This window comes from Macaca nemestrina, chromosome 7 (genome assembly GCF_043159975.1).
Source record: "Macaca nemestrina isolate mMacNem1 chromosome 7, mMacNem.hap1, whole genome shotgun sequence".
NCBI classification, from domain to species: domain Eukaryota; kingdom Metazoa; phylum Chordata; class Mammalia; order Primates; family Cercopithecidae; genus Macaca; species Macaca nemestrina.
In genome coordinates this window covers 5465464-5479539 of record NC_092131.1, presented here as the reverse complement: position 1 = coordinate 5479539, position 14076 = coordinate 5465464, and the positions used below count along the sequence as shown (strand labels likewise).

The 14076-nt window shown below is 44.2% G+C and overlaps 1 protein-coding gene across 10 annotated transcripts in view; it reads right to left on the bottom strand.

Annotated features, from left to right (window-relative positions):
• Positions 1-14076, bottom strand: part of LOC105467388 (MOK protein kinase) — an 86748-nt gene that overhangs the window by 40188 nt on the left and 32484 nt on the right. For 6 of the 10 annotated variants that reach the window (XM_071099563.1, XM_071099560.1, XM_071099566.1 and 3 more), the window contains 2 exons: positions 6443-6532; positions 4184-4254 (listed from right to left, as the gene is read on the bottom strand). The exons of 2 other annotated variants lie outside the window; for them this stretch is intronic. In XM_071099563.1, the coding sequence (XP_070955664.1) occupies positions 4184-4254; positions 6443-6532 (161 nt within the window). The remainder of the gene's footprint in view (positions 1-4183; positions 4255-6442; positions 6533-14076) is intronic. 2 more of the 10 variants (XM_071099564.1, XM_071099565.1) reach the window with 1 other exon arrangement.

The window sequence follows — 14076 nt, the reverse complement described above, 5'->3', positions numbered from 1 at the left end:
CTCAAGAAAAAAAAAAAAAAAAGACTATATACCCTTTCAATATCAAAAACATGCATCTGACATGCTGCTTCTTTATCTTCCCAGTTCTTGCCAGACCTTGCACATTGCTGTAAAGTAGACAATTCAATAATGGCTGTGTGATTGTTCCCTTATTTCATTATTATCTCATTCTTTAGTCTTTCATAGTGCTCCCCAATATTCTAATAACCTGAGAGCAGCAATTTAAGTCATAAGAATTGCCATTCTGGTAGCAAAAGCCTTAGTGATTGTTTGAGTTTTCACTAAAGCAGCATCATCATCAACAACCGTAAATAATTAGGTGCCCCTATTCTTTTAAGGCACTGAGCTGGGCCCAGAAATAGAGATCCAGGGCAGCAACAAAGCTTAATGGTTAGGATTTCAGAGTCAGGCTTGAGTTTAAGTCCCAGTTCTGCCATTTATTAACAACTTAATTTTGGATTATTACTTAATCCTTCAAGCTTCAATTTCCTCATCTGTAAAATGGGAAAAATAATAGTGCCAACCACATAGGGTTGTCATGAGGCAGTATGTGTGATGGTTAAGAACATGCACTCTAGGATCAGGTTATCTAGGTTCAGCCCCAGTTCTACCACTTACTAGGTATGTAAACTTGGACAACTAACTTATCTCCCCATGCCTCAATGTCCTCATGTTTCAAATAAGGATAATAACAGTATCTGGGCCACGTGGGATGGCTAACGCTTGTAATCCCAGCACTTTGAGAGGCCAAGGCGGGTGGATAACAAGGTCAAGAGATCGAGACCATCCTGGCCAACATGGTGAAACCCGTCTCTACTAAAAATACAAACATTAGCTGGGCGCGGTGGCTCACGCCTGTAATCCCAGCACTTTGAGAGGCCCAGGTGGGCAGATCACCTGAGGTCAGGAGTTCAAGACCAGCCTGACCAACATAGAGAAACCCCGTCTCTACTAAAAATACAAAAGTAGTCGGAGTGGTGGCGCATGCCTGTATTCCCAGCTACTCAGGAGGCTGAGGCAGGAGAATCGCTTGAACCCAGGAAGCGGAGGTTGTGGTGAGCCAAGATCGCGCCATTGCACCCCAACCTGGGCAAAAAGAGCAAAACTCCATCTCAAAAAAAAAAAAAGAAAATTAGCTGGGTGTGGTGGCGTGCTCCTGTAGTACCAGCTACTTGGGAGGCTGAGGCAGGAGAACTGCTTGAACCCAGGAGGCGGAGGTTGCAGTGAGCCAAAATCATGCCACTGCACTCCAGCCTGGCGACAGAGTGAGACTCCATCTTAAAAAAATAAAAAATGACAGTATCTGCCTGACAGGGTTGTTGGAAGGTTAAAATGAGTTAATTCCTATAAAGTATTAAGAATAGTGCCTGGCCATATGGATACCATTCATGAACTGTTAGCTATTATCACTATATTTCATCAATTCTAGGATAGGCTTTTTTTTTTTCAAATTTTACTAACTCTAAAATCAGGATGTATATTTCAATATTTACTACCCTACAAGCACTATTAGCCATTCTCCTTACATTTTAACATCTCTGAACCTAGGATGCTCCATATTGCTCACAGCATCTTAGAGTCAGTGCGCTGAACACGCTGCCTGGCCTATGGAAGACACTCAATATTTACATAACGAATGGAAGTCTACTGATCTACAGAGGTCTGTTTTCTACAATCGCTGTAGATAGATACTGAAAGAAATAGATTCAATTTCTTCAGTTATGTAATTCTTCTACTACTGAAAATAAATATATCCTAAAAATATATATATTCTAAGGCTGGGCGCAGTGGCTCATGCCTGTAATCCCAGCATTTTGGGAGGCCGAGGCAGGCAGATCATGAGGTCAAGGCAATTGAGACCATCCTGGCTAACACGGTGAAACCCTGTCTCTACTAAAAATACAAAAAAGTTGGCTGGGTGCGGTGGCTCACACCTGTAATCCCAGCACTTTGGGAGGCCAAGACGGGCGGATCATGAGGTCAAGAGATCGAGATCATCCTGGCCAACATGGTGAAACCCCGTCTCTTCTAAAAATACAAAAAATTAGCTGGGCATGGTGGTGCAGGCCTGTAGTCCCAGCTACTTGAGAGGCTGAGGCAGGAGAATTGCTTGAACCTGGGATGGGAGGTAGAGGTTGCAGGGAGCCGAGAACGCGCCACTGCACTCCAGCCTGGTAACGCAGCAAGACTCCACCTTAAAAAAAAAAAAAAAAAAAATTAGCCAGGCATAGTAGCACATGCCTGTACTCCAGCTACTTGGGAGACTGAGGCAGGAGAATCACTTGAACCTGGGAGGTGGAGGTTGCAGTGAGTTGAGATCGCACCACTGGGAGAGCAAGACTCCATCTCAAAAATATATATATATATATGTGTGTGTGTGTGTGTATATATATATATATTCTAAACAATGCTTTCTCAAGCGTCTAAACACACAGTGACGTGCCAAAAATTCTCCCTTCTTGTTGAGTTTTGTTTTTATTTTTTCTTGAGATAGAGTCTCGCTGTGATGTCCAGGCTGGAGTGCAGTGGCGTGATCTCGGCTCACTACAACCTCTGTTTCCCAGGTTCAAGCTATTCTCCTACCTCAGTCCCAAGTAGCTGGGACTACAGGAACATGCCACCACGCCCGGCTAATTTTTGTTGTATTTTTAGCAGAGACAAGGTTTCACTGTATTGGCCAGGCTGGTCTCGAACTCCTGACCTCAAGTGATCCACCTGCCTTGGCCGACCAAAGTGCTAGGATTACAGGCATAAGTCACCACACTGGCCTTTATTTTTATTTTTTGAGACAGAGTCTCACTCTGTCACCCAGGTTGGAGTGCAGTGGAACGATCTCGGGTCACTGCAACCTCCGCCTCCTAAGTTCAAGTGATTCTCCTGCCTCAGCCTCCTGAGTAGCTGGGACTACAGGCAGATACACACCACTATTCCTGGCTAATTTTTTTTGTGTATTTTTTTTAGCAGAGACAGGGTTTCACCTTGTTAGTCAGGCTGGTCTTGAACTCCTGACCTCAAGTGATCCACCCGCAGTGGCCTCCCTCCTAAAGAGCTAAGATTACAGGCATGAGCCACTGCGCCCAGCTTTATATACATCAACTTTTATGGATGTAGAAAAACTTGGCTACTTATGCTATTTATTTTGCTAGTAATTTACTATCACACACATATTTTAAGTCACATATAAAATACATGAATATTGATATAGTGCTTTTTTCCACTACCCAATTTCATAAAAACAATTTTATTTGAACTCTTCATATATATCTTCAACATCAGTGTCTTCTTCATCACAAAAATAGTTTATCGATCTAAAAAGTTTCCATAGCACATCATCTTCAGTGTGGCCCAAATTGTGAGCTAATATACCATCTAAATCATCTATGACGCTGTCACTAAAATTCTTTTCCAAGTCATAAGTAGTCACTCATGTGACAATAGGACAGTTGTTTTTTATTTGTCCTCTAGGTATAACGTGATTTGAAAAATCCAACACTTGCTGTATTGCTTTCTTAGTGAGATATACAAGGTTCATTTGTCCTGACATCAAACACAACCATGAGGTCAGACCCCCAGGAACAATCTGCTCAATGAGGGCCAGCAGGCTCTCCTTTTCTCCTGTTGCCCTCAGGGGACCTCTGTAAGTATCTGAAACCAGCCCTGACTGAGGTCACCTCAGGCAAACATGCTGTCTTCAACGGTGCTTTATTGTTCAGAAGAAAGGAAATGAATGAGCATCGTGGAAAATGGCAGGAGCTTCCCTCACATGCAGGCGACTATTCTGGAGGGAAAGCTTTGCCTGAAGAGGCATGGAACAGAATGTCGAGCAACAGCAGATCTGGGGAGCTGAGAGGCCCCCTGAGCCAGCGGGCCTGTGGCACACATGCCCATGGCGGGGCTGGCTGCGGCGCTCTGCAGCAGAGCTGCCCCTGCTGCCTCCCGCCACCCTCCCCCAGATCACATGGGCACCCAGAGGGCCTGGGACTTCCTTTCTTGTTTGCAGTCATGTTCTGAGTAGACGAGCTGTCAGGAAAATGCCTTCCCATGAGTGAAGTGGCACTGTACTGTGTATTATATATAACTACGGCACTATGATGACTAATGATGTTGAGAACAACTAAGCATATGTATGAATTAGAAGCCTTAAAAGAGGATCTGAGGTTAGCTTTCAAATTATTCCACGTACCTCGTATTAGCTCATAAATATTCATGTCCATAAGTTCACATATTAGTGCAAGAGAACCAGATTTTCTGTCACTGAAGAAGAAAGCAAGTTTTTAAAATAAATTTTCTGGCCTTAATCAGAAAATACAATCCAATATTTAATCCATTTGTAAACATTTCTAGTAAACATAAGGCACTCCCACATCAAATACTACAGTGTAATTGCTGAAACAGTAAAGGTTCTGATTTCAAATCAGTATTTCAGGTAAAATTAATTAAAAATACTAGCAAAACCCAATTTTGAACAAAATTCTAAAAGTCGAAAATATATATGTCTTGAAAATACATAATTAACTATCAGTAGAAAGAAGAAAAAGGCTGGGGAGTTGGGTAAGCAAAACAATGAAAGAGGCCAGGTGTTGTGGCTCACTCCTGTAATCCCAGCACTTTGGGAGGCCGAGGTGGTGGATCACTTCAGGTTAGGAGTTTGAGGCCAGCCTGGCCAACATGGTGAAACCCCATCCCTACTAAAAATACAAAAGCTGGGTGTGGTGGCGGGCGCCTGTAGTCCCAGCTGCTCGGGAGGCTGAGGGAGGAGAATAGCTTAAACCCAGGAGGTGGAGGTTGCAGTGAGCCAAGATCACACCACTGTATTCCAGCCTGGGCAAAAGAGTGAGACCCTGTCTCAAAAAAAAAAAAAAAAAAGAAAAGAAATTAATTCGTGCTCTGTGACTGCAAATTAAATTTTAATTTAGCTAAATTCCTTCCATGTAATTGGGATAAATCACAATGGGCGAGTGACAACCAAAAACCAGTCAGGGGAAAAAGAGAAAAACGAGTCACATCACAAGTGTGTGGTATCAATGCTGACACAGAATGGGGACAGAGACTGCTGGCTGAGCCACCAACTTCTCCTGAGTACAAGCAGGCCTTTAAAGGGTTCCCAGAGTCCTTAGCGGGAGCCTGTATCACCCCAGACCCTACTCTGGGTGCCTCCAATCTGGCAGAAAGGGGTCTTGGTTGTTAGGAGGCCCACATGAGATTCTGGACAGAGTGCTGTAGAAAGTGTGTGGGAAGTGCATGACGTGCATGCAGTGTTGACACTATGACATACTAACTGCAGTCTCTGGACCTGGCCCAAATTGACTTCTAAGAACGCTACAGGCCAGGAAGTCACACAGTTATAACAAGACATTTCATTTTGAGTTTAAAACTGTTCCATTCTCTGATTAAAATCTACTAGACTTTAACTGGCAGTGGAGTTTAACTGGAGTTCCTTGGTCGATCTTACAGGCCAGTCTCCCTCCGGAGCCACAGCGAAGCTTCTACACCGAGGGGCACCCTCTCAGAGTGGCGGTGCCATTCTAGCCCACAGCAAAGAAGGTCCCCAAATCCTGTAGTCTGACTCCCTGGCTCAGTGAGGTCTGTAAGCACAGCACAGAGTTGCCAGGAAGAAGGCCTTCCAGGCTCAGGCAGGCACTGAGGGACAAGCTGTGCTCTGCCTTCTTGATTGATAGATAAGCCTTATGGAACTACTCTATAATTAGAACAGAAATGAAAAATCCCCAGAAATGTTATCAATTACAGTAAGAAAGGCTACAGGAGACTGTTCAGAAATGGCAACTGGCAAGGACAGAGTGAGAATGTACAATCCCTGAAATAACACAACAGTGCTTTCCCAATAGGTCAAAATTCACACTCAAGACCTCAGCAGCCTAACTGAGCTCCAGGAGATGAACTGTTTGCATGATGGATGCTTTTATGATGTGGAGTCACCTAAATGAAGGCATTGCCACATTAAGAATCAGATGCTGGCCGGGCGCAGTGGCTCATGTCTGTAATCCCAGCATTTTGGGAGGCCAAGATGGGTGGATCACCTGAGGTCAGGAGTTTGACACCAACCTGGCCAACATGATGAAACCCCGTCTCTACTAAAAATACAAAAATTAGCCGGGCGTGGTGGCGGGCGCCTGTGATCCCAGCTACTCAGGAGGCTGAGGCAGGAGATGGCTTGAACCTGGGAGGTGGAGTTTGTTGTGAGCCGAGATTGCGCCACTGCACTCCAGCCTGGGTGACAGAGACAGACTCCTTCTCAAAAAAATTTTAAAAAAAGAATCAGATGCACATTTTTCCAAATAAAAATGTGATATAAGATGAAGTAAAAATGGTTACTCTCTGAGCTACGAAGCAAATATTCAAAATGTCTACCATGGTTTTCTTCCTTAAAAAAAGATTATTTTCATCAAATTTAGATAACTTTTCAAGCTCCAAATATACTTACAAAACCACTTCATGCAACGTAAGAATGTTTGGGTGCGGATTCAGGCGCCTCAGTGCTTGGATCTCTCGTAGGTTGTTGACTTGCTCAATACTATCGTGTAGGTAAAAATGAATAGCTCATTCACAGTTTAGGTCAACTTCAAAATTAGAGTTACTTATTATCCAGGATCACCATTTTAAAACTCACAAATATTTCAAGCAAATTAATCAGCTTTTATATCTCCCATTAGAAGCTAAAGTTAAGCTATACCTCGCTGCTGCATTAAAAAATCAAGGTTCTTATAGCTAGAACATATGTTAAAAATTTTCCCATCTAAGATCCTGAAAGAATACTTGGTAGTTTATTTTACAGATTAACAAACATAAAAACAGACATTAAAACTTATGATTAAATTTATTAGTAAGATTAATAATTAAGATTTAGTCTTCAGTTTATAGATACACTATCTGAAAATGAGCATTTCAAAGTTCCAAGAAAAGATCAATCCCTCTTTTTTTTGAGACAAAGCCTCACTGTCATCCAGGCTGGAGTGCAATGGTGCAATCATGTCTCACTGGAGGCTCAGGTGATCCTCCCACTTTAGCTTCCTGAGTAGCTGGGACCACAGGTGCATCCCACTACGCCCTCTCAAACTCCCAGGCTCAAATGATCTGGCCGCCTCAGCCACCCAAAGTACTGTGATTACAAGCCAGAGCCGCTGTGCCCGGCCTCTTTCTTATCTTTAATGATGCTGTACTCTTTTCAATTGCTTTTTTTTTTTTTTTTTTTGAAACGGAGTTTCCCTCTTGTTGCCCAGGCTGGAGTGCAGTGGCGCGATCTTGGCTCACCGCGACCGCCGCCTCCCGGGTTCAAGCAATTCTCCTGCCTCAGCCTCCTGAGTAGCTGGGATTACAGGTGCCTGCCACCATGCCCGGCTAATTTTTGTATTTTTAGTAGAAATGGAGTTCACCATGTTGGCCAGGCTGGTCTCAACCTCCCGGCCTCAGGTGATCTACCCACCTTGGCCTCCCAGAGTGCTGGGATTACAAGTGTGAGCCACCACACCCGGCCCTCTTTTCCATTTCATTCACCTGGTGACAAGCACTCTCTGGGCAGGTGTGTCTTATTGCAGGCTCTTCTTTATGAAGACCGCTCTGCCAATACAAATCATGTCAATACAATGCAATCAGGTCCAAGGCCTGAGGCTGGCTGTCACTGCCCTCTAGACAGACCTCTTTTGAGAATGCCACTTCACCACAGTAGGCCTATGGGGTCACACCTAATTGAATAATTCAATTCACCAGAAACTGTCATCTCAGGCTCCAAAAGGAACTAATTGTGGGACTACTTTTTCAATTGGCAAATTCTGTTCTATCAACTTTTAACATATAGTGGAAAGCTCAACATTTTGTTTGGTTATTTGAAGAGTAGTTTTACCCAGCAGTATAGGTGTAGTTTTAAATCAATATGGCTGAGGCTGGGCGTGGTCGCTCACGCCTGTAATCCCAGCACTTTGGGAGTCCAAGGTGGGTGGATCACCTGAGGTCAGGAGTTCCAGACCAGCCTGGCCAACATGGTAAAACCCCGTCTCTACTAAAAATACAAAAATTAGCTGGGCACAGTGGCATGTGCCTGTAATCTCAGTCACTTGGGAGGCTGAGGCAGGAGAATGGCTTGAACCCAGGAGGTGGAGGTTGCAGTAAGCCAAGATTGTGCCATTGCATTCCAGCCTGCCCAACAGAGTGAGACTCGATCTCAAATAAATAAACAAACAAATAAATAAATAAGTCTGAATATTTTAAGTCACTCTCATGTTAGCCAACAAATAGAAACCTGATTTTTCTTTTTTTTTTTGAGACGGAGTCTCACGCTGTTGCCCAGGCTGGAGTGCAGTGGCGCGATCTCGGCTCACTGCAAGCTCCGCCTCCTGGGTTCACGCCATTCTCCTGCCTCAGCCTCCTGAGTAGCTAGGACTACAGGCGCCCGCCACCGCGCCCGGCTAATTTTTTGTATTTTTAGTAGAGACGGGGTTTCACTGTGGTCTCGATCTCCTGACCTTGTGATCCGCCTGCCTCGGCCTCCCAAAGTGCTGGGATTACAGGTGTGAGCCACCGCGCCCGGCAGAAACCTGATATTTAAGAAAAGCCTGAAAACAGAATAGCCTGAAGAGTCTAAGAATATTTCAGACTAAAAGTTCTAGCCCTCATTTTCATTACTATCCTGTATTTCCTCCCTCACATCCAAGTTGGTATTCAAAATGTTAACAACTCGCACCCCAGATCCACAACCAATCAGAAAAGACACAGCTGACCATGCTGGAGCCGGATCCTCAAGGTGGCCAGAACTAGGGAGTGCTGAACAAGGGGGCCAGGTGACACTCAGGAGTGTCAAGACAGCAGCTATTTACCAATGAATACAAATCATTCAATATTCTACAACACACAGAACAGAAAAAAAATAATAATTCCAGGCCAAAATGCCAACAGTGTTGAGACAGAGAAATCCTGCTTCAGGTGGAAAGAGCTAACAAGCTAGCAATAGTTCCAATTTTTGAACACCCAATCCGAAAAACTTAGGTTTTAGAACTGGGCAGCCAAACAGCCATACTATTTAGACAAATATCCACTCTTCTCATCTGTAATAGGAAAATCAGTTATCACACCCCAAAACATATTTTGCTTACTGGAGACAGGATTCTTTCATATCTCCACAGGCATTCACTGAGAAATAATGAACTAAGACAAACATTTAGAAAGGCACATTTTCCTGGATATTGCTAGATACCGGGATCTAGCAATTGTTCAAATAACAGTGATTAATAAAATTCAAATCAACTCTGTCCCCTCTATTAAAATCATGAAAAAAAAAAATCTAAAAAAACCTGGAAGTAACTACTTTTCTTTGCCTTGCAGTTGCTTTGAATTTTGTGCTTAGGTGACATTCAGTTTGTTTTTGTTTATTGTTCTGTTGGAAACAAAATATCACAGAATTGAACGTAAGAGGAATGCAGGCAGCCTTTGCTCCAAAAAGAACCAGATGACGGCCGGGCGCGGTGGCTCACGCCTGTAATCCCAGCACTTTGGGAGGCCGAGAGGGGCGGATCACGAGGTCAGGAGATCGAGACCATCTGGCTAACACGGTGAAATCCCGTCTCTACTAAAAATACAAAAAACTAGCCGGGCGAGGTGGCGGGCGCCTGCAGTCCCAGCTACTCGGGAGGCTGAGGCAGGAGAATGGCGAGAACCCGGGAGGCGGAGCTTGCAGCGAGCCGAGATCGCGCCACCGCACTCCAGCCTGGGCAACTGAGCAAGACTCTATCTCCAAAAAAAAAAAAAAAAAAAACACAAGAACCAGATGACGTTTATCATAAGTGGAATCTACAAATGGAACAAATTATGATCACCAGGACTCAGACTTCTAAAAAAAATTTAAAGATCGGCCAGGCTCATTGGCTCACACCTGTAATCCCAGCACTTTGGGAGGCCGAGGCGGGCAGATCACGAGGTCAGGAGATCGAGACTATCCTGGCTAACACGGTGAAACCCCACCTCTACTAAAAAATACAAAAAATTAGCTGGCTGTGGAGGTGGGCGCCTGTAGTCCCAGCTACAGGAGAATAGCATAAACCCAGGAGGCTGAGCTTGCACTGAACTGAGATCACGCCACTGCACTCCAGCCTGGGTGACAGAGCGAGACTCCATCTCAAAAAAAAAAAAAAATTTAAAGATCAATTATGAAATTTCTTTTTTTTATTTTTTTGAGACGGAGTCTCGCTCTGTCGCCCAGGCTGGAATGCAGTGGCCGGATCTCAGCTCACTGCAAGCTCCGCCTCCCGGGTTCATTCTCCTGCCTCAGCCTCCCGAGTAGCTGGGACTATAGGCGCTCGCCACCTCGCCCGGCTAGTTTTTTGTATTTTTTTAGTAGAGACGGGGTTTCACCGTGTCAGCCAGGATGGTCTCGATCTCCTGACCTCGTGATTCGCCCGTCTCGGCCTCCCAAAGTGCTGGGATTACAGGCTTGAGCCACCGCGTCCAGCCAATTATGAAATTTCAACATTTCATTTTATTGGATGAATTTTATGGAAAATAAGTTTATCTAACCAATACAATCTACATGAAGAACATCCTCAAAGTGAAGGGAAGAGGAGGAAGAAATGGTTATATTAATATTAAACAAAATAGACTGCAAAATAAGGATTACTACTACTTATGATTTCATGATGTTAAAAAAAGAGTCAATACATTAGGAAGCAATGACAATTGTAAATGTGTATGTGCCAAATAAGAAATTTTTTTTTTTTTGAGATGGAATCTTGCTCTGTCATCAAGGCTGGAGTGCAGTGGCACGATCTAGGCTCACTGCAACCTCTGCCTCCCAGGTGGAAGCTATCCTCCTACCTCAGCCTCCTGAGTAGCTGGGATTATAGGTGCCCACCAGGCTATTTTTGTATTTTTAGTAGAGACAAGGTTTCATCATGGTGGCGAGGCTGCTCTCGAACCCCCAACCTCAGGTGATCCACCCGCCTCGGCCTCCCAAAGTGCTGGGATTACAGGCGTGAGCCACTGTGCCCAGCCTGAAGTATAATTTTCATGGCATAAAATTCAGCTATTGTAAATGAGTTTTAGGACATTTATACAGCTGTGCAACTGTCACCACAATTCCATTTCAGAACACTTTCATCATCTGTTGGGAGGTTTTTGATAACAACTAATAAAAATAAAATATGGCTATTTTATCAAATAAGGCTGTTTCAATTTCGTTTTATTTTGTGTCAGATTTGGTAACTGTGTTTTTTGAGGAATTTGTTTATCTAACCTAAATTGTCATATTTATTGGCATACAGTTATCTGTAATACTCTCATTATTTAATTTTTTTGGTTTATTTTTTTTTTGAGGTTTTTTTTTTTGTTTTCTTGCCCTTGTTGCCCAGGCTGGAGTGCAATGGCACAATCTCGCCTCACTGCAACCTCTGCCTCCCAGGTTCAACTGATTCTCCTGCCTCAGCCTCCCGAGGAGCTGGAATTACAGGTGGCCCGCCACCACGCTTAGTTAATTTTTGTATTTTTAGTAAAGGCAGGCTTTTGCTGTGTTGGCCAGGCTGGTCTCAAACTTCTGACCTCGTCATCCGCCCGCCTTGGCCTCCCAAAGTGCTGGGATTACAGGTGTGAGCCACCGCGCCCCGCCTATTATTATTTAATTCTGTTGGAGACAATGATGTTTCTGGTGTCTTGCTCTGTCACCCAGGCTGGAGTGCAGTGGCATGATTATAGCTCACTGCAGCCTTGAACTCCTGGGCTCAAGCCATCCTCCAGCCTCAGCCTCCCAAAGTGCTAGGATTATAGGTGTGAGCCACTATTCCCGGCCTATTTTTAAAATATCTAACTGTAGTGATCCTCTTTTTCATTACTGATGCTGGTTGGTGACATTAGTGTTGATGTCTTTTTTTCTCCATCAGCCTTACTAGGAGTTCATCAATTTAGTTAATCTTTTTAAAGAGCCATCTTTTAGCTTTGTTGATTTTCTCTATTTGTTTTCTATTTCATTGATTTCTGTTCTTCTTTACTGTTGCGTTTCTCTCACTTAAGATATTTAATTTACTCTTTTTTTTTTTTTTTTTTTTTTTGAGACAAAGAGTCTCGCTCTGTGGCCCAGGCTGGAGTGCAGTGGCCGGATCTCAGCTCACTGCAAGCTCCACCTCCCGGGTTCACGCCATTCTCCCGCCTCAGCCTCCCAAGTAGCTGGGACTACAGGCGCCGCCACCACGCCCGGCTAATTTTTTGTATTTTTTAGTAGAGACGGGGTTTCACCATGTTAGCCAGGATGGTCTCGATCTCCTGACCTCATGATCCGCCCGTCTCGGCCTCCCAAAGTGCTGGGATTACAGGCTTGAGCCACCGCGCCCGGCCTTAATTTACTCTTATTTTTCTACCTTCTTAAGGGGGATATTTATTTATTTATTTATTTATGAGACAGAGTCTGTAATCCCAGCACTTTGGGAGGCTGAGGCAGATGAATCACTTGAGGTCAGGAGTTTGAGAACAGCCTGGCCAACATGGTGAAACCCTGTCTCTACTAAAAATATAATAATCAGCCAGGCATGGTGGCAGGTGCCTATAATCCCAGCTACTTGGGAGGCTGAGGCTGATGTGCCTTGAGGTCATTGCTTGTTCCACCACTTCACCGTGACTCCATCTTTTTATCACTATGAACGATGTTATAATAAACATCATTGGGGGGGGGGACTTTCCCCACAAGGAAAACTTCTGGACCAATTTCACTGGTGAATTATTTCAAACATTTAAAAAAGAAGTACTCTTACACAAACTTTTTCAGGAAAAAAGGAGGAATGAACACTTCCCAACTTGTTCTGTTAGGCCTGAAAAACTTTATACCAAAATCTAACAAAACATTTTTTTTTAAAGACAGAGTCTCACTCTGTTGCCCAGGTTGTGGTGCAATCTCGGCTCACCGCAACATCCGCCTTCGGGATTCAAGCCATTCTTGTGCCTCAGCCTCCTGAGTAACTGGGATTACTGGCATGTACTACCACACCCAACTAATTTTTGTAGTTTTGGTAGAACAGAGTTTTGCCATGTTGGCCAGGCTAGTCTCAAACTCCTGGCCTCAAATTATCCACCCATCTCAGCCTCTGAAAGTGCTGGGAATACAGGTGTGAGCCACTGCACCCAGCCGCAAAACCTAATAAAGACTTTTTTTCTTTTTCTTTTTTTCTTTTTTGAGACAGGGTCTTACTCTGTTGCCCAGGCTGGAGTGCAGTGGTGTAATCACTGCTTACTGCAGCCTTGACCTCCTGATCTCAAGCCATCCTCCCACCTCAGCCTTCCAGGTGGCTGGGACCACAGGTGTCTGCCACCATGCCCAGCTGTTTTTTATTTGTAGAAACAAGGTCTCGTCTTGTCCAGGCTGGTCTCAAACTCCTGGGCTTAAGCCATCCTCCCACCTCAGCCTCCCAATGTGCTGGGATTAAAGGTGTGAGACACCTCACCTAACTCCCTAACAAAGACTTTTATATAGTAAGAAAAGTATAGGCCAAGCATGGTAGCTCACGCCTGTAATCCCAACACTTTGGGAGGCCAAGTCTGGCAGACTGCCTGAGGTCAAGAGTTCAAGACCAGCCTGGCCAACATGGCAAAACCCCATCTTTACTAAAAATACAAAAATTAGCCAGGCATGGTGGTGCGCGCCTGTAATCCCAGCTACTTGGGAGGCTGAGGCAGGAGAATTGCTTGAGGCAGAGGTTGCAGAGAGCTAAGATCACACCACCGCGCTCTAGCCTGTGCCGCACAGTGAAACTCCATCACGGAAGGAAAAAAAGTAACCCTTATGAGTACAAATACAAAAATACTTGACAAAATACTATCAAATCCAGCAGTATGTAAAACTGATCGCATGTTATGACTAAGTGGGGAATCCCAGTTATACTGGGAATGCAAGGTTGAGTTATTATTCAAAAATGAATAATTTTTGCCACAAAGCCCAGCTAATTTTTTGTATTTTTAGTAGAGACGGGGTTTCACTGTTGTTAGCCAGGATGGTGTTGATCTCCTGACCTCATCATCTGCCCGCCTCGGCCTCCCAAAGTGCTGGAATTACAGGTGTGAGCCATCGCGCTCAGCCTTTTTTTTTTTTTTTTT